This window comes from Choloepus didactylus, chromosome 14 (assembly GCF_015220235.1).
Source record: "Choloepus didactylus isolate mChoDid1 chromosome 14, mChoDid1.pri, whole genome shotgun sequence".
NCBI lineage: Eukaryota > Metazoa > Chordata > Mammalia > Pilosa > Megalonychidae > Choloepus > Choloepus didactylus.
Window position 1 is genome coordinate 46,598,970 of NC_051320.1, and position 23,294 is coordinate 46,622,263.

At 40.3% G+C, this 23,294-nt stretch overlaps 2 protein-coding genes across 2 annotated transcripts in view; both read left to right on the forward strand.

Moving 5' to 3' along the window:
* The first annotated feature begins 6,574 nt into the window (after positions 1-6,574).
* LOC119508839 (tandem C2 domains nuclear protein-like) lies at positions 6,575-8,216 on the forward strand. The gene is made up of 2 exons (XM_037802599.1): positions 6,575-6,662; positions 6,751-8,216. The coding sequence occupies exons 1-2, from the start codon at positions 6,575-6,577 to the stop codon at positions 8,214-8,216; spliced, it is 1,554 nt and encodes a 517-aa protein (XP_037658527.1).
* A 10,570-nt stretch (positions 8,217-18,786) lies between these two features.
* Positions 18,787-23,294, forward strand: part of LRRC69 (leucine rich repeat containing 69) — a 91,651-nt gene continuing 87,143 nt past the window's right edge. The window contains exons 1-2 of the mRNA XM_037803327.1: positions 18,787-18,869; positions 21,124-21,309. Coding sequence (XP_037659255.1) covers positions 21,127-21,309 — 183 coding nt within the window. The 5' untranslated portion in view covers positions 18,787-18,869; positions 21,124-21,126. The remainder of the gene's footprint in view (positions 18,870-21,123; positions 21,310-23,294) is intronic.

Here is a 23,294-nt window from a genome sequence, read left to right on the forward strand (position 1 = left end):
GTCTTATCAAGCTTCCTTTGTATGTGATAGATTGTTTCTCTCTTGCTGCTTTCAGGATTCTCTCTTTATCTTTGATGTTTGATAATCTGATTATTAAGTGTCTTGGCGTAGGCCTATTCAGATCTATTCTGTTTGGGGTATGCTGCGCTTCTTGGATCCGTAATTTTATGTCTTTCATAAGAGATGGGAAATTTTCATTGCTTATTTCCTCTATTATTGCTTCTGCCCCTTTTCCTTCTCTTCTCCTTCTCGGACACCAATGACACATAAATTCTTGCTTTTCGTTTTGTCTTTAAGTTCCCAGAGACGTTGCTCTTATTTTTCCATTCTTTTCTCTATCTGTTCTTTTGTGTGTAGGCTTTCAGGTGCTTTGTTCTCCAGTTCCTGAGTGTTTTCTTCTGCCTCTTGAGATCTGCTGTTGTATGTTTCCAGTGTGTCTTTCATCTCTTATGTTGTGCCTTTCATTTCCATAGATTCCACCAGTCGGTTTTTTGAACTTTCAGTTTCTACCTTATGTACGTCCTGTGTTTTCATTATATGATTCATCTCTTTTGCCATATCTTCCCTAAACTTTTTGAATTCACTTATTATTAGTTGTTTCAATTCCTGTATCACAGTTGAAGTGCAAGTTTGTTCTCCTGACCGGGCTATAACCTCATTTTTCTTGGTATAGGTTGTAGTTTTCTGTTGTCTAGGCATGGTTTCCTTGGTTACCCCAGTCAGGCCTCCCCAGACCAGAATGGGCTAAGGTCTCAGAAGGAAGAAATATTCAGTATCCAGTTTCCCTGAGGGTATGTCTTAGAAAATTGGTACACCCTCTGATGCCTCCAGTCACTGTGATTTTCTGCCCAGCAGGTGACTGTTAGCCTATAATTCTTGACTGGTGTAAGGAGGTGTGGCTCTTTTTCCCCAAGTTCTGAATGAAAGGCAGGTAGTAGAGCTGGGCCCCGCCCCTTTCCTCTTAGAGAAGATAGATGCCCTAGGGGGAAGTCATTAGCATTTCAATGGTCTCTCTCTGCCTGTGCCACACCCCTGTCTGTGTCACAGAACTGGGAACTGAAAATGGCTGAGACTCTCCACTGAGTCGAAAAAGGAACAGAGCTAGTCCGAGGCGACCTTCTGGCTCTCCAAGGTCAGTCGTCACCCAAAGCCTCTGTCTACGTATTGGGGATTCGTACCTCGTAGTTAGCAGTTCACACTCACTAATTAAAACTCCAGTTGGACTCAGCTGAACTATATTACTTGCTGGGAGAGAGCTTCTCTCTGGCACCACGAGGCTTTGTACCTCGGGCTGTGGGAGAGGGGTCTCCTGATTTGGATCCGCAGTTTTTACTTACAGATTTTATGCTGTGATCTGGGGCATTCCTCCCAATTCAGGTTGGTGTATGATGAGTGGATGGTCACGTTTGTCCCCCCACAGTTATTCCAGATTATTTACTAGTTGTTTCTGGTTTTTTTTTAGTTGTTCCAGGGGGACTACTTAGCTTCCACTCCTCTCTATGCCACCATCTTAGATCCTCCTGACTTGTACACTTTAACTGGGTGAATTGTATGTGTTCTGGTTTGCTGATGCTGCCAGAATGCAAAACACCAGGAATGGATTGACTTTTAAAAAGGGGTTTATTTGGTTACACAGTTACAGTCTTAAGGCCACAAAGTGTCCATCAACAAAGGGTACCTCACTGGAGAAAGGCCATTGTCATCCGGAAAACCTCTGTTAGCTGGGAAGGCATGTGGCTGCCGTCTGCTTGCCCCCAGGTTGCGTTTCAAAATGGTGTTCTTCAAAATGTCTGCATCAGCTTCCAATGGCCGCCTTCAAAATGTCTGTCTCAGCTCCAGCTAGCTATGAGTTCCTTCTGTCTGAGCTTATGTAGTGCTCCAGTAAACCAAACAAGGCCCATGCTGAATGGGTGGGGCCATTCCTCCATGGAAATTATCCAATCAGGGTTATCACCTATAGTTGGGTGGGTCACGTCTCCACGACACTGAACCAATAGGTTCCAACCCCATCTACACTAATATGTCTGCCCCCACAAGAATGCATTAAAGGAGGCAAGATGGCGGCATAGAGAGGAGTGGAAGCTAAGCAGTCCCCCTGGAACAACTACAAAAAACCAGAAACAACTAGTAAATAATCCAGAATAACTGCGGGGGGACAAACGAGACCATCCACTCATCATACACCAACCTGAATTGGGAGGAATGCCTGAGAACACAGCATAAAATCTGTAAGTAAAACCTGTGGAACCAGGTCGGGAGACCCCCTCCCCCATAGCCCGAGCTGCGGAGCCGCGTGGTGCCACAGAGAAGCTCTCTCCCAGCAAGCGAATACAACTCAGCTGAGCTCCAACTGGGGTTTTAAGTAGCGAGTGTGAACTGCTCACTACAGGTACGCAGCCCCAAAAAACAGACAGAGGCTTTGGGTGACGACTGACCTGGGGGAGCCGGAGGGTCGCCTTGACTGGGTCTGAAGGGGACTATCAGTTTCTTTTTTGGCTCAGTGGAGAAAGCCCCAGTCATTTTAAGTTTCCAGGGCTGTGACTCGGGGAAGGGCGGAGACACCACAAGCAGAGAGCGAGACAATTGAAATGCTAATGACCTCCACCTGGGGGCTCTGTCTTCTCTAGGAGGAAAGGGGTGGGGCCCTTTCCATTCAGAACCAGACCCCAGAGCCTGGGGGAACACGGCCATACCTCCTCACACCAGTCAAGAATTATAGGCTAACAGGCGTCACCTGCTGGGCAGAAAAGCACAGTGACCCGAGGCATCAAAGGGTGGAGCAATTTTCTAAGACACACCCGCAGGGAAACCAGATACTGAATATTTCTTCCCTCTGTTCTGGTCTGGGAAAACCTGATTTGGATAAACAAGGAAACCATGCCTAGACAACAGAAAATTACAACCTACACTAAGAAAAACAAAGTTATGGCCCAGTCAAAGGAACAAACGTACACTTCAACCGAGATACAGGAATTTAAACAACTAATGCTAAATCAATTCAAAAAGTTTAGAGAAGATATTGCAAAAGAGATAGAGGCTGTAAAGGAAGCACTGGACCTGTATACGGCAGAAATCAAAAGTTCAAAAAACCTACTGGTAGAATCTATGTAAATGAAAGGCACAACACAAGAGATGAAAGACACAATGGAAACATACAACAGATCTCAAGAGGCAGAAGAAAACACTCAGGAACTGGAGAACAAAACACCTGAAAGCCTACACACAAAGGAGCAGATGGAGAAAAGAATGAAAAAATATGAACAACGTCTCCGGGAACTCAAAGATGAAACAAAGTACAATAATGTACGTATCATTGGTGTCCCAGAAGGAGAAGAGAGGGGAAAGGGGGCAGAAGCAATAATAGAGGAAATAATTCATGAAAATTTCCCATCTCTTAAGAAAGACATAAAATTACAGATCCAAGAAGCGCAGCGTACTCCAAACAGAAGAGATATGAATAGGCCTACGCCAAGACACTTAATAATCAGATTATCAAATGTCAAAGACAAAGAGAGAATCCTGAAAGCAGCAAGAGAAAAGCAATCCATTACATACAAAGGAAGCTTAATAAGACTATGTGCGGATCTCTCAGTAGAAACCATGGAGGCAAGAAGGAAGTGTTGTGATATGTTTAAGATACTGAAAGAGAAAAACCACCAACCAAGAATCCTGTATCCAGTAAAGCTGTCCTTCAAATATGAGGGAGAGCTCAAAATATTTTCTGACAAACAGACAATGAGAGACTTTGTGAACAAGATACCTGCCCTACAGGAAATACTAAAGGGAGCACTACAGGGTGATAGAAGACAGGAGTGTGTGGTTTGGAACACAATTTTGGGAGATGGTAGCACAACAATGTAAGTACACTGAACAAAGGTAACTATGAATACGGTTGAGAGAGGAAGATGGGGAGCACGTGAGACACCACAAGAAAGGAGGAAAGATAATGACTGGGACTGTGTAACTTGGTGAAATCTAGAGTATTCAACAATTGTGATAAAATGTACAAATATGTTCTTTTACGAGGGAGAACAAGCAAATGTCAACCTTGCAAGGTGTTAAAAATGGGGAGGCATTGGGGGAGGGATGCAATCAGCATAAACTAGAGACTGTAACTAATAGAATCATTGTATTATGCTTCCTTTAATGTAACAAAGGTGATATACTAAGGTAAATGCAGATAAGAGGGGGGGATAGGAGAGGCATGTTAGACACTTGACATTGGTGGTATTGTCTGATTCTTTATGGTGGGTAATGTCCATGATCAACTGTACAAATACTAGAAATCACTTCATGAACCAGAACAAATGTATGACAATACAATTAGAAGTTAATAATAGAGGGGCATATAGGGAAGAACTATATACCTATTACAAACTATATACTACAGTTAGTAGTATTTCAACATTTTTTCATAAACAGTAACAAATGTACTATATCAATACTAGGAGTCAACAATTGAGGGGGGTTGGTTAGGGATAGGGGAGGATTAGAGTTTCCTTTTCTTTTTTTCTTTTTTCATCTTTCACTTTATTTCTTGTCTGGAGTAATGAAAAGTTTCTAAAAATTGAACAAAAATTAAGTGTGATGGATGCACAGCTGTATGAGGGTACCCAGGGGCAAGTGATTGTACACTTTGGATCTTTGGATAATTGTATGGTATCTGAACAATCTCAATAAAAATGAAAAAAAAAAAAAAAAGAATGCATTAAAGAATAGGGCTTTTTCTGGGGGGCATAAATATACAAATCAGCACAATGTGGTATGTGAATTATGTCTCAATAAAGCAGAGGAAAGGGGGGGGAGGGAAAGAGAAAGGGAAGGAAAAAGAGGCCTTAAAATTCTATGGACAGGAAGAAATCTGATAAAACTATTCAGCAAACATGGGCTGAGTAAAGAAAGAAAATTCAGAGGGTAGACCCTAGAGCTCAGCAGAAGGAAACTTAGAACTGGGAACTCAAGAACCAGTCTCAGGCAGTAGGACTGAACCCTAATAAAGGAACTGTGCCCCATTGGATTTCAAAAGTGCTATGTACCAGGTCACTTGTGCTTTGTGGGTATGTGGGTAAAGATAAGTTATCTTTTTAGTTCATAGGTCTTGAGATAAACTGTATGCAGCTGGATTCAAGAAACTGCTCCTGAGGAGCAGCATCCACCTTTGGACCTGATATAGATGAGAAGGTTCTTGGACCTCAAGCCTGAGCCTGATGCTCTAAATAGATGAAACTTTTGAAGAGGGTGTGGGTCTTTGGAGAAGGTATCTCTATTTTGGTTGCAGGAGGAATGTAAATAACTCTTGGCCAGAGGGTGGATTGTGGTGGTTTTCTAAAAACACGGCCACAATTTTTTTTTAAAATTCAGTTTTATTGAGATATATTCACATACCATACAATCATCCATGGTGTTCAGTCAACTGTTCACAGTACCATCATATAGTTGTGCCTTCATCACCCCAATCCATTTTTTGAACATTTTCTTTACACAGTAAAGAATAAAAATAACAATAAAAAAAAAAGTAAAAAAGATCACCTGAATCATCATCTGCATCCCACCCCAATCTTCATTTAGTCCCTGTCCCCATTTTTCTACTCCTCCATCCATACACTGGGTAAAGGGAGTGTGATCCACAAGGTTTTCACCATCACACTGTCTCCCCTTGTAAGCTACACAGCTGTACAGTTGTCTTCAAAAGTGAAGGCTACAGGGTTGCAGTTTGATAGTTCAGGTATTTACTTCTAGCTTTTCCAATACATTGAAACCTAAAAAGGGTTATCTTTATAGTGCATAAGAATGTCCACCAGAATGACTTCTCAACTCCATTTGAAATCTCTCAGCAACTGAAACTTTATTTCATTTCATTTCACATCCCCCTTTTGGTCAAGAAGATGTTCTCAATTCCACAATGCCAGGTCCAGATTCATCCCCAGGAGTCATATCCTGTGTTGCCAGGGAGATTTACACCCCTGGGAGTCAGGTCCCATGTAGGGGGGAGGGCAGTGAGTTCACCTGCCAAGTTGACCTAGCTAGAGAGAGAGGGCCACATCTGAGCAACAAAGAGGCACTCGGGCAGGCTCTTAGGCACAGTTATAAGCAAGTTTAGCCTCTCCTTTGCAGAAACGAGCCTCACAAGGGCATGCCCCAAGATAGAGGGCTCAGTATACCAAATTGTCAGTCCTTAACGTTTGAGAACATCAGCAACAATCCAGGTGAGAAGTACAAAACTTCTGCATTTTCCCCCAGCTCTTCAGGGGGGCCCTGCACATGTATTTTTATTCTCTGCCCAAATTACTCTGGGATGTGTCGCTATGTTACACTAACCTGTAAAACCTACCAGATCTCACTTACTGTTCTAAGTTCCATGTAATTGTGGTGTTTGAACAAGCTGACTGTTCCAGTTAAATTAAGTGTGCTACAGAAAATATCGATCCTGCTCCAGATACCCATCTCTTCCCTTGGTCTCATATGGAAATTGAAGTTTTAAAACACAGTCAGTAACCCCCAAAGCACCTGCTGCCTGGAGCTGGCAGGCCGCGGTGACTCCCTGCTTCAACGCCGTGTGGGAGAGGGCCGCCCCATGGAGCTGCGCATGGAGATTCCACGCAGGGCGGCTGGGCCCCGTTGGGGAAAGGTGTTTGCTGAGTTCCAGCTATGTTCCCGGTGCAGTATTGGGTGCCAAGTGTTAAACAGAAAATTAATATTAAAATTGGAAGTTTGTATCTTTTGCTGGATTTTGGAAATTGAATATAATAGCAACAGAATTTTTAAAGAGTTGCTTTAGAGGATGTTTCTATGGTGAAGCAGAAACGCATGATTTTTCCGTGGAAAGAGAATTTAAACCACTAGTCTCAAATAGTCAAAATGCTATCTGTACACCTCCATTGACTTCTGTTTCTCTAAAGCCTCAGGTTGGCTGTTCTGAGGATTATTTACTTTCTAAATTACCATCTGATGGCAAAGAAGTACCATTTGTAGTGCCCAAGTTTAAGTTATCTTATGTACAGCCCAGGACCCAAGGAACTCCTTCACATCTGGAAGAACTTGAACGATCAGCCAGAGCGTCTTTTGGAGATCAAAAGGTAGAACTTTCCTCTGCATCCCAGCATGGACCCAGTTATGATGTATACAACCCATTCTATATGTTTCACCATATTTCACCTGATTTGGATCGGTGGTTTCCTCCTCGTTCAGAAGCAATGAGACTATATGGATCAGTTTGTGACTTAAGGACCAACAAACTTCCCAGTTCCCTCAGGTTAAGCAAATCTATGTTTGATCTTACAAGTTCATCTCAGCAATTTATTCAGAGACATGATTCCTTGTCCAGTGTACCCAGTAGCTCTTCTTCGAGGAAGAATTCTCAGGGGAGTAACAGAAGTCTGGATACAATTACTTTATCAGGGGATGAAAGAGATTTTGGGAGACTGAATGTGAAATTGTTTTATAATTCTTCAGTAGAGCAGATCTGGATCACAGTTTTACAGTGCAAAGATTTAAATTGGCCCTCTAGTTATGGAGACACTCCTACTATTTCTGTAAAAGGAATGTTAACTTTACCCAAACCAGTGCATTTCAAGTCTTCAGCCAGAGAAGGCTCCAATACTATTGAATTTATGGAAACTTTTGTATTTGCTATTAAACTCCAAAGTCTACAAACTGTAAGGGTTGTATTTAAGAGTCAAACCCAGACTCCCAGGAAGAAAACCACTGGAGAATGCTCATTATCCCTCAGAACTCTTAGCACACAGGAAATGGATTACTCTTTGGATATAACACCACCTTCAAAAATTTCTGTTTGCCATGCAGAGCTTGAATTGGGGACTTGTTTTCAAGCAGTAAATAGCAGAATTCAGTTACAAATTCTTGAGGCACAGTACCTTCCAAGCTCATCAACACCTCTAACCTTAAGTTGTTTTGTGAAGGTGGCAATGTTTAGCTCAGGAGATTTGATTTATAAAAAGAAGACATGCTTACTGAAGGCCTCCAATGGAAGAGTAAAATGGGGAGAGACTACGATTTTTCCACTTATACAGAATGAAAAAGAAATTATTTTTCTCCTTAAGTTTTATAGTCGAAGCTCTGTAAGAAGAAAGCGCTTTGTGGGCCAGATTTGGATAAGCGAAGACAGTAATAACACTGAAGCAGTGAAACAGTGGGAAGAGATAATTACAAATCCAGAAAAAGTTGTTATTAAGTGGCACAAATTATATCCATTTTGAATATTTCAAACATTAATTTGGTGAAGAATTTAACTTTCTTTCAGAAGACATGATTTCAGTTTGCTACGAATGAGAAGAGACAAATCACTGCCTTTGTAAAGACTTTTATGGAGGCCATAATTACAGTATATAATGGATCTGATAAAAAAATTAAACTTGATGAAGAATATATTGAATTATATCAGATATCCAAAATGAGGGAAATGTTTTAAAACTGAGTCCAAACAGATAATAAAATGAAGGTTAGTGTTATTAGGGCAACTGAATAAATTACAAAATCAGCAAAAATATCAACTATAGATATTGCTTTATTATGGTTTCGGTTTTTTTCAAACTTTACCTATATATTTAAAATTTAGCCTATCAAGTCTCTGTTGATACTATTAGACATTTAGAAGACTTCCATTGACTACTTCAGTCAGTGGTAAAAGTTGTTGTTTATCTCTTCTACGTATTTTGTTGTTTATCTCTTCTACATATTTTCTCTCAAAGTAAAAATGAACGGAGACTTTTCAACCTTTTTTGTATTTGGGGAAAGTTCGTGCCCTGTGTTTTGCAGTTGCTTACCCATAAGGCATATCACATTGCCACTCTGTAATCTATTTATCTCCAAAAAACTAGTAAGTCATTTCCTTCAGAAATAGGAAACTATTTTATGGTAAAAATAAATTAAAAACCCAGGAAGTTGAAGTTTCATTGGAAAGCTAGAATATATACATATTTTATTCCTTCAAATCTTGTACTCTGTTTTATTTAGAGTTAAAATAAGATTATCATTCATGTGGCCTATCCTAATGAGCAGAATGAAATCAGCCTAAATAGAAAATTCAATATTTTGTGGTAATCACTTCATTGTTATTATTTTTAAGATAAATTACTTGTTTTATAATCCACAATGTTAGAGTATTTCCCCATGATTTTATAACTATACCTGGTAACACTACGTAGTAAACAAATATTTTCTATTGCAGTTCTCTTTTAGATACTCAATAGAACTCAGTTCGTGGGAATAATTTTACCTTATTTGGCTGTATGAGGTATTACCAAAAAATTCCCAGCTTTTTGGAGAAACAAAAAACACCATACACAATCTTAGAAAATTAGACTTTATTTTTGCTAGTGAGTAGACCAAATGCTGTGCGTTCATGGCCTTTCTTTTTTTTTTTTCCTTTCTTAATTTGTTCCATACATGCCAAGAGATAGATGGTGCTATTTAAGGCCAGTAATATGGCCTGGTATAGTTCAATTTTGCCCTCTTCTTTCCAGTTTCTATGTTCTGTATATCATTACGGTTTTCCCAAATAAAAACCTAATTCCCCTTTTCCTAGCACCACCTCCTCAAACTGTAGAATGTATCCTCTTTACATCCCCTTTGCTTCTACTGCCGAGATTTTATGGTATGCCAGTAGAGTCACTTTGCCACTGTGCATTTTGAAATACTTTTTCATTTGTGAAAAATGACATAATCAACATTAGTCACATGGACTTTTGAGGGAAACCACCTTGTTTGTAGTATTTAGAAACTTTGAGATAAATGCAACTATTTTAACAGCCATTGAAGAAGTAAGTTTATTGGGTTTTAGATAATAACAAATTTTATTGTTTTTTTATTAAAAAATCTAGAATTCTATTTTAGCAGTTTTATGTGTTCTATTAATGCTTTTAGTTCCTAAATTCTAATATATGTGGTCATATATTTGACTCTTTATTTTATTTAATTTTCAATATTTTTACAATGTGTGTACAATGTGTAATTATATATGGGAAAGCGTCTTGGTTTCTCATGTATCTTAGAATCCTAGGTAAATGAAACAATAAAAAGAAAAACTTTTTATTTAAAACAAAACAAAACAAAACACAGTCAGTATTGTCTTTTAATGGCCACAATTTTTTGTGTCACTTACCATCAAGAGGTATAGTCTAATTTCTTTTCCTTTGAATATGGGCTGGCCTCAGTGACTTGCTTCTTGTGAATAGAGCATGGCAGAAGTAATGCTGCATGACTTCTGAAGCTGGATTATAAAAGACAATATGGCTTCCATTCCACTTTTTCTCTTGAGACACTTGCCCTTAGAACCAAGCCACCAGGTGGAAAGGAAGCCCAAGCCACACTAGAGGTTACATATGGGTATTAAAGAGTATTTACTAAGTTTTCTAGGTTAAGCAAGGTAATGGCCTGGTTTCTTAAGTTTAACTTAAGAAATTTCCAGTGTTTGTGCCACTGTCAGCTGGGATGCTGGTCATGCAGAGCTACAAAGCCTTCTAATAAGTTCATTTAGATACTAACAGCTTGATTGTTCTTAGGAAACTAAAACAAATTAAAAAATTAAAGAAAATAAATAAACATAAAGAATTTGAGAGAGAAGTTTGTAAGACACAAAGGAAAGAGCAGTGGTTATTTTATCCATCATTCTAGCCCCTGGAAGTCACTTGTTTTACTGGAATGATGATACTGATGTTTATTATAATACCTTTTATAAATGTAATGATGCTCCTTTAGGACTTTGGCACTTGCTTCATGCCCTTATTGGAAAAGAACTTGACTTTAATAGTAGCTTCTCAGTGAGTCCTTTTCTGGTCACCTTATCCAAAATTGTAAACTCCTAACTCCCCACACTCCCAATTTCACTTACCTACTTTATTTTTTCATTAGCAACTATCACCAGCTAACATTAGATTTACTTTTCTTATTCATTGTCTTTAGCCTCCTACTAGAATGTAATTTGCTTGAGAGCAGGGATTTTTGTGTTTTTTTTATTCACTCTGCTAGAACAGTGTTGAGCACATAGGAGATTCTAAATAAATATTTGTTGAATAAATGAATAAAGTTATTTTGGTATTATGAAGGAAGGATGCAATTCTGTTCTGTTCAGATTACTTTTAGTGCATAATATATTTTATTTCAAGTTCTTGGAAATTGCCAATCTAAACATTGTGTTGGTGTGTGTGTGTGTGTGTGTACATATATACACACACACATATATATAGCCAGAATACCTCCAAGCTTCATTATCACTGGGTACAAATGAGGTCTAATAGTAATCAAATATCACTGGCTCCAGTTCACCCTGTCCTCTTATTCTTTTTGTCTTTGATTTTAGCTTATTTTCTATAAATTTTCAAACATGCACACAAATAATGAGAATTATATAATGAACCTATACACCAGTCTCTAAGCATCAATAATTATGAAGGTATTGTCAATCTTCTTTGATTTACTTTTGCTTTCTGAATAATTTTAAAGAAAATTCAAGATGCATTATTTCACCTTGCCAGGGGCCAAGGGTGAATTCAAAGCTAAGCTTAAGTTGTTTATTTTATTTTTTTCTTTTTCCCCAGACCCTGAGGTCTGAATTCTCTGAGGGAAGGGCAGCCACTTGAGCTGGGCCTTGCCTCTCTTTTATTAGGGAAGATAAGGCCTTTATGGAATTGTCTCCTACACTTGAGTTTTTCCTTTGACTCTCTATCTTAACTCCACCCTTGCCTGGGTCAGTGCTGACATTTGAAACTGCCTGAGGCTTTCTCTAATGAGCTACTTAGAATAAGAGAAAGAAAGAAAGAAAGAAAGGAAGGAAGGAAGGAAGGAAGGAAGGAAGGAAGGAAGGAAAGAAGGAAGGAAGGAAGGAAAGAAAGGAAGGAAGGAAGGAAGGAAGGAAGGAAGGAAGGAGGAAAGAAAGGAAGGAAGGAAGGAAGGAAGGAAGAAAGAAAGAAAGAAAGAAAGAAAGAAAGAAAGGAAACCCCTATTCAGGGCCAGCCCCACCACCAAGTTTCCCCAGTTGACTGGAGTTGGTACACAGTTCTATGTGCCCCTTTTCTTGGAATACAGCTCTTTTGCAGTATTTTGAGCTCAGCCATCTCCAAAAGCCTCCGTTTTTATTAATTTTTTTTTCCCATCAGCCCCAACTCCTCTCTGCTGAGAGAGAATGCAGGTTTCCTTTTCTGCTTGCCCTGTTTCATCTGTGCTATAGCTTGTAGTCAGTATTCCAAATTTGTTAATTAAAATTGTGATTGGTGCTTGGTTGAGCTGCTTTCCCTTGCTCCCAGCAGAGATCTCTTCTTTTTCCCACAGGGAAGTGTTCCAACTCAGCCTGCCATGCTGGTGGGGAAGGGGCGCCAACCCCACAGTTTAAGGAGCTTTACTTACAGTTCTATTCTGCAATCTCAGCCATTCCACACATTCAAGACTGGTATACAATGTGTGTCTGGTCATGGATGTCCCCCAAACAGTTGTTCAGACTATATTATAGGTATTCCTGGCTATTTACTAGTCGTTCTCGGGGACTAACTAAATTCCACACCTCCCTATGCCACCATATTGCCTCGCCTCCCCTCATTGTAGTTTTGATTTGCATTTCCCTAATGGCTAATTATGTTGAGCATTTTTTTCATATGCTTATTATCCATTTGTATATCTTCTTTAAAGAAATGTCTATTCAAGTCTTTTGCTCACTTTTAAATTGGGTTATTTGTCTTTTTGTTGTTGAGTTGTAGGATTTCTTTATATATTCTGGATATTAAACCCTTATTGGATATGTGGTTTCTAAGTATGTTCTCCCTTGATATTGGTTGTCTTTTTACTTTCACGATGCAGTCCTTTGTGCACGAAAGTTTTTAATTTTGAAAAAGTGCCATTTATTTATTTATTTTTCTTGTGTTGCTTGTGCTTTTGGTGTAAAATCTAAGAAATCATTGCTGTTCCAGTTTGCTAATGCTGCCTTTACGCAAAATACCAGAAATGGATTGACTTTTATAAAGGGGATTTGTTGAGTTACAAATTTACAGTTCTGAGGCCATAAAAGTATCCACACTCAAGTATCAACAAGAGGATACCTTCACTGAAGAATGGCTGAATGTGTCTGGAACACCTCTGTCAGCTGGGAAGGCACGTGGCTGGCGTCTGCTGTTCCTTTGCTCCCAGGTTGTGTTTCAAATGGCTTTCTCCAAAATGTCTCTGCATCTCTCTTAGCTTCTTCAGTTCCTGTGCATCTAAACATTGGGGTCCTCTCTTAGCTTCTCCAGAGCAAACTGTGGTCTACGGTCTCCAAATGTCTCCAAGCATCTCCAAGTGCCAGTGTCAGGTCTTAACTTCTCTCCAAAATGTCCCTTTCAGCTGCTCTGAGCTCCTGTTTGTGAGCTCTTTTGTAGGACTCTGATGATTAAATCAAGACCCACCCTGAATGGGTGGGTTCCATGTCTCAATGGAAATAATTTAACCAAATGTTTCACCACAGTTGATTGAGTCTCATCTCCATGGAAACAATAAAAAAATTCCAACCTAATCAACACTAATACATCTGCCCCCTACAAGATTGCATTGCAGAATTTGGCTTTTGGGGGGATATAATATATCCAAACTGGCACAATTGCCTAACACAATCTCCTGAAAAGCTTCCCTATGTTTTCTTCTAGGAGTTTTATAGTTTGGGTTCTCATATTTAGGTCTTTATTCCATTTTGATTCAATTTTTGTATATAGTGTGAGATAGAGGTTCAACTTCATTCTTTTGAATTTGGATATCCAATTTTTCCAGCACCATTTGTTGGAGAGATCATTCTTTCTTCATTGAGTGGACTTGGTCCCCTTGTCAAAAATCAAAGGGCCATAGGTTGAGGGTTTATTTCTGGACTCTCAATTTGATTACACTGGTCAATATGTCTGTCCTTGTGCCAGTATCATTTTATTTTAATTATTGTAGCTTTGTAATAAGTTTTTTTTAATTTTTATTGAGATGGTTCAGATAGCATACAATTATCCAAAGTTCCAAACTGTACAATCAGTTGTCCCTGGTACCCTCATACAGCTGTGCATCCATCACCACACTTAATTTTTGTTCAATTTTTAGAAACTTTCATTACTCCAGACAAGAAATAAAGTGAAAGATGAAAAAAAAAAAAAAGGAAACTCGAATCCTCCCATATCCCTAACCAACCCCCCTCAATTGTTGACTCATAGGGTTGATATAGTACATTTGTTACTGTTTATGAAAGAACGTTTGAAATACTACTAAGTGTAGTATATAGTTTGCAATAGGTATATATTTCTTACCTATATGCCCCTCTATTATTAACTTCTAATTGTATTGTCATACATTTGTTCTGGTTCATGGAAGAGATTTCTAATATTTGTACAGTTAATCATAGAATTTGCCCACCATAGGATTCAGTTTTATACATTCCCATCTTTTGACCTCCAACTTTCCTTCTGGTGACATATATGACTCTGAGCTTCCCCTTTCCACCTCATTCATGCACCATTTGGCACTATTAGTTATTCTCACATCTTGCTACTGACACCTCTGTTCATTTCCAAACATTTAAGTTCATCCTAGTTGAACATTCTGCTCATACTAAGCAACCGCTCCCTATTCTTAAGCCTCGTCCTATATCTTGGTACCTTATATTTCATGTCTATGAGTTTACATATTATAATTAGTTCCTATCAGTGAGACCCTGCAATATTTGTCCTTATGTTTCTGGCTTATTTCACTCAGTATATTGCCCTTGAGGTTTTGTCATCAACTCATTTTTTTTTTAATACGGTTTTGTTCACACACCATACATTCCATCCTAAGTAAATGATCAATGGTTCCCTGTATGGTCACATATTTATGTGTTCACCACCTTCACGATTATCTATATAAGGACATCTACATTTCTTCCACAAGGAAGGAGGGAGACTCAAAGAAGGTAGAGAGGCAAAAGAAAGAGGAAAAAAAATGACAGCTAGGAAGCAGCAAAAGGAAAAATAATCTTAAATCAAAGTAGAGTAAAGAGTCAGACAATATCACCAATGTCAAGTGTCTAACACACCTCCCTTATCCCCTCCTCTTATCTGCATTTACCTTGGTATATGACCTTTGCTACATTAAAGGAAGCATAATACAATGATTCTGTTAGTTACAGTCTCTAGTTTATGTTGATTGCATCCCTCCCCCAATGCCTCCCCATTTTTTAACACCTTGCAAGGTTGACATTTGCTTGTTCTCCCTCTTAAAAGAACACATTTGTACATTTTATCACAATTGTTGAACACTCTAGATTTCACTGACTTACACAGTCCAAGTCTTTATCTTTCCTCCTTTCTTCTGGTGTCTCACATGCTCCCAAACTTCCTCTCTCAACCATATTCATTGTTACCTTTGTTCATTGTACTTACATTGCTGTGCTACCATCTCCCAAAATTGTGTTCCAAACCTTTCACTCCTGGCTTCTCCTATCACTCTGTAGTGCTCCCTTTAGTATTTCCTGTAGGATGCATGTCTTGTTCAGAAAGTCTCTCATTGTCTGTTTGTCAGAAAATATTTTGAGCTCTCCCTCATAGTTGAAGGACAGCTTTGCTGGATATAGGATTCTTGGTTGGCAGTTTTTCTTTTTCAGTATCTTAAATATATCACAGCACTTCCTTCTTGCCTCCATGGCTTCTGCTGAGAGATCTGCACATAGTCTTATTAACGTTCCTTTGTATGTGATAGATCACTTTTCTCTTGCTGCTTTCAGGATTCTCTATTTGTCTTTGACATTTGATAATCTGCTTATTAAGTGTCTTGGCATAGGCCTATTCAGATCTCTTCTGTTTGGAGTACACTGTGCTTCTTGAATATGGAATTTTATGTCTTTCGTAAGAGATGGGAAATTTTCATTGATTATTTCCTCTATTATTGCTTCTGCCACTTTTCCCTTCTCTTCTCCTTCTGGGACACCAATGATATGTATATTCTTGTACTTTGTTTCATCCTTAAGTTCCCAGAGATGTTGCTTCTATTTTTGCATTCTTTTCTCCATCTGCTCCTTTGCGTGTAAGCTTTCAGGTGTTTTGTTCTCCAGTTCCTGAGTGTTTTCTTCTGCTCTTGAGATCTGCTGTTGTATGTTTCCATTGTGTCTTTTGTCTCTTGTGTTGTGCCTTTCATTTCCATAGATTCTGCTAGTTGTTTTTTTGAACTTTTCATTTCTGCCTTATGTATTATTTTCTTTACAGCCTCTATCTCTTTTGCCAAATCTTCTCTAAACTTTTGAATTGATTTAGCATTAGTTGTTTAAATTCTTGTATCTCAGTTGAAGTGTACATTTGTTCCTTTGACTTGGCCATAACTTTGTTTTTCTTAGTGTAGGTTGTAGTTTTCTGTTGTCTAGGCATCTGACCTCCTAGGCCACCCCAATCAGGTTTTCCCAGACAAGAACAGACTCAGGTCCCAGAAGGAGGAAATATTCAGTATCCAGTTTCCCTGATGGTTTTTCTTAGAGTATTGACATGCCCTGTGCTTTTCTGCCTGGCAGGTGCACCTGTCAGCCTGTCGGTGGCTGGTGTAAAGGGGTGTGGCCTGTGGCTCTCCTCCCCCAGGCTTTGGGGTCTGGTTCCAGTAAGGCAGGCAGTAGAGCTGGGCCCCTCCCTTTCCTCTTGGGAAGCTATGCCCCCTCCAGAGAGGTCATCTGCATATCTATAAGTTCTTTGTTTCTCTGATTCTGCTGGTCAAAGTGTTGCAATTTTAAAATGGCTGAGGCTTTCTTTACTGCAAAGCACTGCAGGCTGCAAATGTCTGAGGCTTTCTCCACAGAGAAAGGGACAGAAAGCTCCCAGATTCACCCATCAGGCAGAGATAGCACCTGATCCTCTGGGTCAGATATGTCCCCCAAGTCTCCCAAGGTCAGTTGTCACCAAAAGCCTCTGTATGCTTGTTGGGGATTTGTTGTCAGTATTAAGTGGTTAATATTAAAACCCCAGTTGAATCTGGGCTGAGGTCCACATGCTTGCTCAGAGAATGCTGCTCTCTAGCACCACAAGGCTTCCATGAGTGAGGGGCTCTCAGGTCTCAGCACGGGTCCATGGTTTTTACTTATAGATTTTATGCTGCGATCTCAGGCATTCCTCCCAATTCAGGTTGGTGGATGATGAGTGGACAGTCATGTTTGTCTCCCCACAGTTATTCCAGGTTATTTACTAGTTTGGTCATTTATGAATTGTTCTGGGGGGACTAACAGTCTTCCGCTCCTCTCTATGCTGCCATCTTAGCTCCTGGAAGAGTAATTTTAAATCAGCAGTAGGGGTACATGAGAAGGTAGTGTTTTCTTCTACTTCTTTCTCCTCTGGAGCTGGCTGAACTTGCAAATGATAAATCCAAGACTTAATACCCTTGCATTTGAGAGAAGAGTGAGTGATTAGCAACACAATGTAAGGTCCATCCCATTGGCGGTAAGTTGTTCTTCAGGGTGTTTATTCTTCCATGTTTTCCATAACACTTAATAACACTTGGTCTCCTGGCTCATAAGGATGTAAGGCTGTATCCAGCAGAGAGAAAGTCTTGATTGCAAAGTCATCTTCACCCAGATGTGCCTCATGTCTGTCTGCAGCAGGCACCTTCACCTGGACCCTCCAGTCTCAGTCCTCCAGGAAAATTCCTGGGCAGCTGCTAGTCACAGAGCCAAGGGGTCCAGGATAGCCCGGCAGCCAAAGAGACAAAGATCAGGGCTGCACTAAAGGCAGTGGGAGTTCCCTTTTTGGTCACCAGGACAAGCTGCAGCTGTTGAGTGGAACCCGGGCCAGGGCAGACAGGAAGCCTAGAGGGTTGGAGGCAGAGGATGCCAAATCAGCAAGGCAGCTATTTCTGGCCAGGGCCCCTGTGGCCAGCCCAACTCCCGCTGGCTCTCTCCGCTGTAGGACAAGAGGCACGAGACTCTAAGCTGAGGGCGCCCTCACACAGGTGGGATAGTGAGTACTGGGAGTGGCTCTTTCTACCTGTCTGCCAGCTGGGGAGGGGCTGGAGAAGGCTTTGCAGGCCACACGGTGCAGGCGAGGCCGGGAGGCTTAGCACTGCTGCGGCTACTGCTGCTGCTCGCACTCGAGGCAGAGGCCTGGAGGCCGCAACGGCCCAGAACCCAGGGGAATGAAGAGGCGCTGTTTCTCCTCCTAAATGATCCTCTCGTGCTCCTCCCACTTTGCTGCAGCTTAGCGTGCCGCTCTGCCTCCCATCTCGTACAGTCCAGTGGCCATTCCTATGGAACAGCCTGGGGTCTCGCGCACCAGGTCCGACAGCGGACGGTTCCACAGAGTTGACGGCAGCAGCTGCACGGGTTTGAAGGTGCAGAGGGCGCAAGCTTCTGGCGAGGGGCCCGGGGAAGGGGCTGGTCAGCACTTAGCAGCTGCCCTCCGCCTCCGGACTGTCGCTGTTGTGCCATTGAGGGGTTTGCTCCCGCCTCCCGACTTCTATTGCCGCCTTGCGGGGTGGAGCCGCGGAAGCCAAGGCCAAGGAGGTCGCCGGCTGCTGGGCGCCCTGAGCATCACGGCGCACAAACGCGGTGGCCGTGTCCGCTTCGGAGCTGACAGTCCAGGCTCCCGCCTTCTCCTCTTCCGGCACCGGGTCCACGATGGCTGGGGCCCCGCCCTTTTGAGGAGTCGCAAGTCCCGGACTCCGCCTGCAACAGGGGTTTTTGTTCGCAGCTTGCCGCTCTCCCTTGCCTCACTTCGGTCCCGGTGCCGCCGAGTGTCCGTTACTCCGGGATGCAGCAGCGATCGGAGCCCCACTACCTACATGTGGGAGGGGCAGTGCGGTAAGGCCTCCCTAAATAACGTGGTTCGGCTCCATTTCTTCACACTGATTCTTAAAAAAGGAAGCCCCATGCGATCGCTGCTGCATCCATCTCAGCCTTTCTAACCGTGAAGGTACGTGTGAGTCCTCCGATTCCATTCTTCTTTTTCAAGATGGTTTTGGCTATTTGGGTTCTCTTACCATTCCATATGAAATTTTTTTTGTTGAATCCCTAGACAGGAAATTTCAGTAACTGTTTACATCACCATGTTGATGATGTCACATCTCTCCATATGAATTTGATGATTGGCTTTTCCATTTCTGCAAAGAAGGCTGTTAGAATTTTTATTGTGGTTGGGTTGACCTGTAAATCACTTTGGGTAGAATTGATATCTTAACAATATTTAGTCTTCCTGTCCATGAACACAGAATGTCTTTCCATTTATTTGGGTCTCCTTTGATATTTTATAGCAATGCTTTGTAATTTCTATGTATAACTCCTTTATATCCTTGGTTAAACTTATTTGTATCTGTTCCAAAATTTATTCCACTTCATCCCAAATTTATTCCACATAATGTATGAACGGAATTTTACTCTTGATTTCCTTTTCAGATTGTTCATTACTAGTGTATTGAAACATTGCTTGGATTTTTGCATGTTGATCTTGTACCCTTTCACTTTGCTGGATTTGTTTATTAGCTCTAGAAACTTTGTTATTGATTTTTCAGGATTTCCTATTTATAGGACTATGCCATCTGCAAATACAGAAGTTGTACTTCTTCCTTTCCAATTTGGATGACTTTTATTTCTCTTTCTTAATTGCTCTACCTAGAATTCCTAGCATAGTACTGTGCTTGTACTCATTTGTGGCCTTAGTAATTCCTCTGTTTACAGGAATTGAATTTCCCTTCTACTCCCAATGAAATATCACCCACCATCACCTCAGGTGCTCTAATGTATGTCTTAAAGCTAGTGATCCTTTGTGCCAAGCCACTTTGACTTAGTTTCTTACACTGCTTTAGCTGTCTGCAAGCAGCTTCTGCCTGCAGGACAAGTTCTGGGAGGGTGAGCCGGAAAACAGTTTCCTGGTTCAGTCATTCAGGCTGCCACCTGACAGACTGACAGAGACATATAGCTGTTTATGCACATAGCAGTTATGCTGCTTTGTCTGGATCAGTGCCAGGAACCAAGAGTTGGAGCACAGGCTGGCTCCACACCAGGCCAGGGAGAGAATATTGGAGGGGCCAGCAAGGGTGCCACAAGGTCTTCTTACCATTTTTGAAGTGTATTTTCTTGACTTGGCACTCATCCAGTTACTGTAACCCTTTAATGTTTTCTGGAGTTTTCAGGAAGATTGATTGCTCTGCCAGTTTTGCTAGTTGTTGAAAGTTGTTCAGTGGGTGAACAGCACCCTGGAAAATCTTACACTACCCTGTTGACTGAAAGTTCCCCCTGAGGTGAATTTAACTTGTTCTCTATTTCTCATATTTTCTGTAAATGGTTATTAGATCTAGAAGCATGATTATATTTGGTTCAGTATTTAGGTGAGAACATTTCATACGTTGTGTTCTATCCTTTCTATTGCATCATGCCATGAGATTTATAACGTGATTGTCTCAGTTTTAGTGATACCAAAATTGATTAGTGAGTTGCTAGTCAGATCCTTTACTTATGAAATTCCTCATCAGCCTTTCACCTAATGGTTTTAACATCCAATTATGATGTTTTGCATAGAACCATTTTTTAGTAGGATTTGAAACAATGGTGATTTTTAAATCTATTTTTCCTTCCTCATTTATTAGCTTCAATTCTTCTATAACTAAGAAATTTAGCAATTATTTTGTTATTCTGAAATGCAGTTTGTACTGGAAAAGCAGGATAGATGCTTGATTTTTTTTTAATCAATTTTCAAACTTATGAGTTGGGGCCCTGGAAACCTCCAAAATGTTGAGTGTCTTTTTAAATACCATTATGAACTCTTAGATATTAATATATTTTTATGTGTTTCAGTGATTATTCTCTCTATATATAATAGTGATTATTTTTCTGATCCTCCAGTTTTTCCTTCATAGACCAGTGGGAGCCCCTAGAAGTTGGCTTCTTTCCCTTTTGATATTACTTCATTAGTATTTGATAACATTCTTAATTCTGGCACAAGATATGGTTGGCTCATCTTGTACATTCCTTGCCTCAAATTTGGAATCATCCTTTCTCCCACTTCAACTTCTTACAGAAGAAGCCATGTGATGCTTCCACTTTCAACATGGTGGATCCTAGAATGTTTTTGTTTCCATGACACCCCAATTCTTCAGTTAGAGGTTCTAAGATGCCAGTCAATAACTGTAATCCCTAATGATTACCTTCTCTCCCTTTTATACTTCTCCAAGCCTATGGCTGAAAGATTATTAATAAGAGCAACAAAGGGTGGTAAAACCACTAAGATTGTTACCTTGAATGGGAAGAAGATTACAAAGATGCCATCAGGATTAGAAAAACTGCCTGGCCTGAATATGCTAGACCTGAAGAATAACTTGATCTCCAAAGTCTGCCCAGAGATAAGCAATTTAACCCAGGTGAGGAATAGCATATCTTTTTTTTTAAATTCAATTTTATTGAGATATATTCATATACCATACAATCAACCAAAGTATACAACCAATTGCTCACAGTACCATTATATAGTTGTGCATTCATCACCACAAAGTTTGAACATTCTCATTACCACAAAAAAATAAGAATAAGAATTAAAAGTAAAGTAAAAAGGAACACTCCAAATATCTCATCCCATCATCCCTCCCTATTATTCATTTACTTTTTGCACCCATTTTTCTACTGATCTGTCATACACTGGGTAGAGAGAATGTGAGCCACAAGGTTTTCACAATCACACAGTCAAACATTATACAATTGTCTTCAAGGATCAAAGCTACTGTTTATCTGTAAATTATTTAAAACTCTCCCTCATTTTTGAAGGGCTGTTTTTCCAGATATATGAATCTTGGTTGGCAGTTTTTCTTTTTCAGTATCTTGAATATGTCATACCACTACCTTCTCACCTCCATGGTTTCTGCTGAGAGATCCACACTTTATCTTATCGAGAGTCCATTGTATGTGATGGATTGCTTTTCTCTTGCTGCTTTCAGAATTCTCTCTTTGTCTTTGACATATGTAAGTTTCTTGGAGTATGTCTATTAGGATCAATTCTGTTTGGGATATGCTGTGCTTCTTGGACATGTAATTTTATGTCTTTCATAAGAATTGGGAAATTTTCATTGATTATTTCCTCTATTATTCTTTCTGCCCCTTTTCCCTTCCCTTTTCCTTCCAGAACACCTATAACATATATATTCATATGCTTCATGTTGTCATTCATTTCCCTGAGCCCCTGCTCAAATTTTTCCATTCTTTTTCCTATCTGTACTTTTGTGTGTAGGATTTCAGATGTCTTGTCTTCTAGTTCACTGATCCTTTCTTCTGCCTCTCCAACTCTGCTATTGTATGTCTCCACTGTGTTTTTCATCTCTTGTACTGTGCCTTTCATTCCCATAAGTTCTGCCATTTGTTTTTTTCAAGTTTATGAATTCTTCCTTATTTCACTGCCAGTTTGAATGTATTATGTCCCCCAGAATGCCATTATCTTTGATGCAGTCTTGTGTGGGCAGATGTGTTGGTGTTGATTAGATTTTAATTCTTTGAGTGTTTCCATGGAGATGTGCCCCACTCAACTCTTGGTGATGACTCTGATTGGATAGTTTCCATGGAGATGTGGCCCCACCCATTCAGCATGGGCCTTGATTACTTTACTGGAGCACTATATAAGCTCAGACAGAAGAAGCAAGCTTTGCTACAGCCAAGAGGGACACTTTGAAGAATGTACGGGAGCTGAGAGAGGAACTGCAGTTTACAGAGACATTTTGGAGACAGCCTTTGAAAGCAGACTTTTGCTCCAGAGAAGCTAAGAGAAGACAAATGCCCCAAGAGCAACCGAGAGGGACATTTTGGAGAGAAGCTGAAGCCTAAAGAGGAACATCCTGGAAGAAAGCCATTTTGAAACCAGAACTCTGGAGCAGTCACCAGTCACATGCCTTCCCAGCTAACGGAGGTTTTCTGGACACCATTGGCCATCCTCCAGTGAAGGTACCTGATTGCTGATGCCTTACCTTGGAACACATTATGGCCTTAAGACTGTAACTGTGTAACCAAATAAACCCCCTTTTATAAAAGCCAATCCATTTTTGGTGTTTTGCATTCTGGTAGCATTAGCAAACTAGAACACTTTATGGCCTTGAGACTGTAACTTTGTAACCAAATAAACCCCCTTCATAAAAGCTGATCCATTTATGGTATTTTGCATAACAGGCAGCATTAGCAAACCAGAATAGTCACCCAGTGCTTTCATTATAGCCTTCATCTCTTTTGTTACATCTTCTTTCAACTTATTGATTTGATTTAGAAGATTTGTTTGAACATCTTTAATTAGTTTCAACTCCTGTATGTCAGTTGAGTTGTTAGTTTGTTCCTTTGACTAGGCCATATCTTCCTGTTTCCTGATGTGGCT

Bases quoted from the DNA above. Each gene is read 5' to 3' on its own strand.
- LOC119508839 (XM_037802599.1), top strand. From the start codon at position 6,575: ATGGAGCTGCGCATGGAGATTCCACGCAGGGCGGCTGGGCCCCGTTGG. The intron at 6,663-6,750 runs GTATTGGGTGCC...TGAATATAATAG, and splicing joins CCAGCTATGTTCCCGGTGCA to CAACAGAATTTTTAAAGAGT.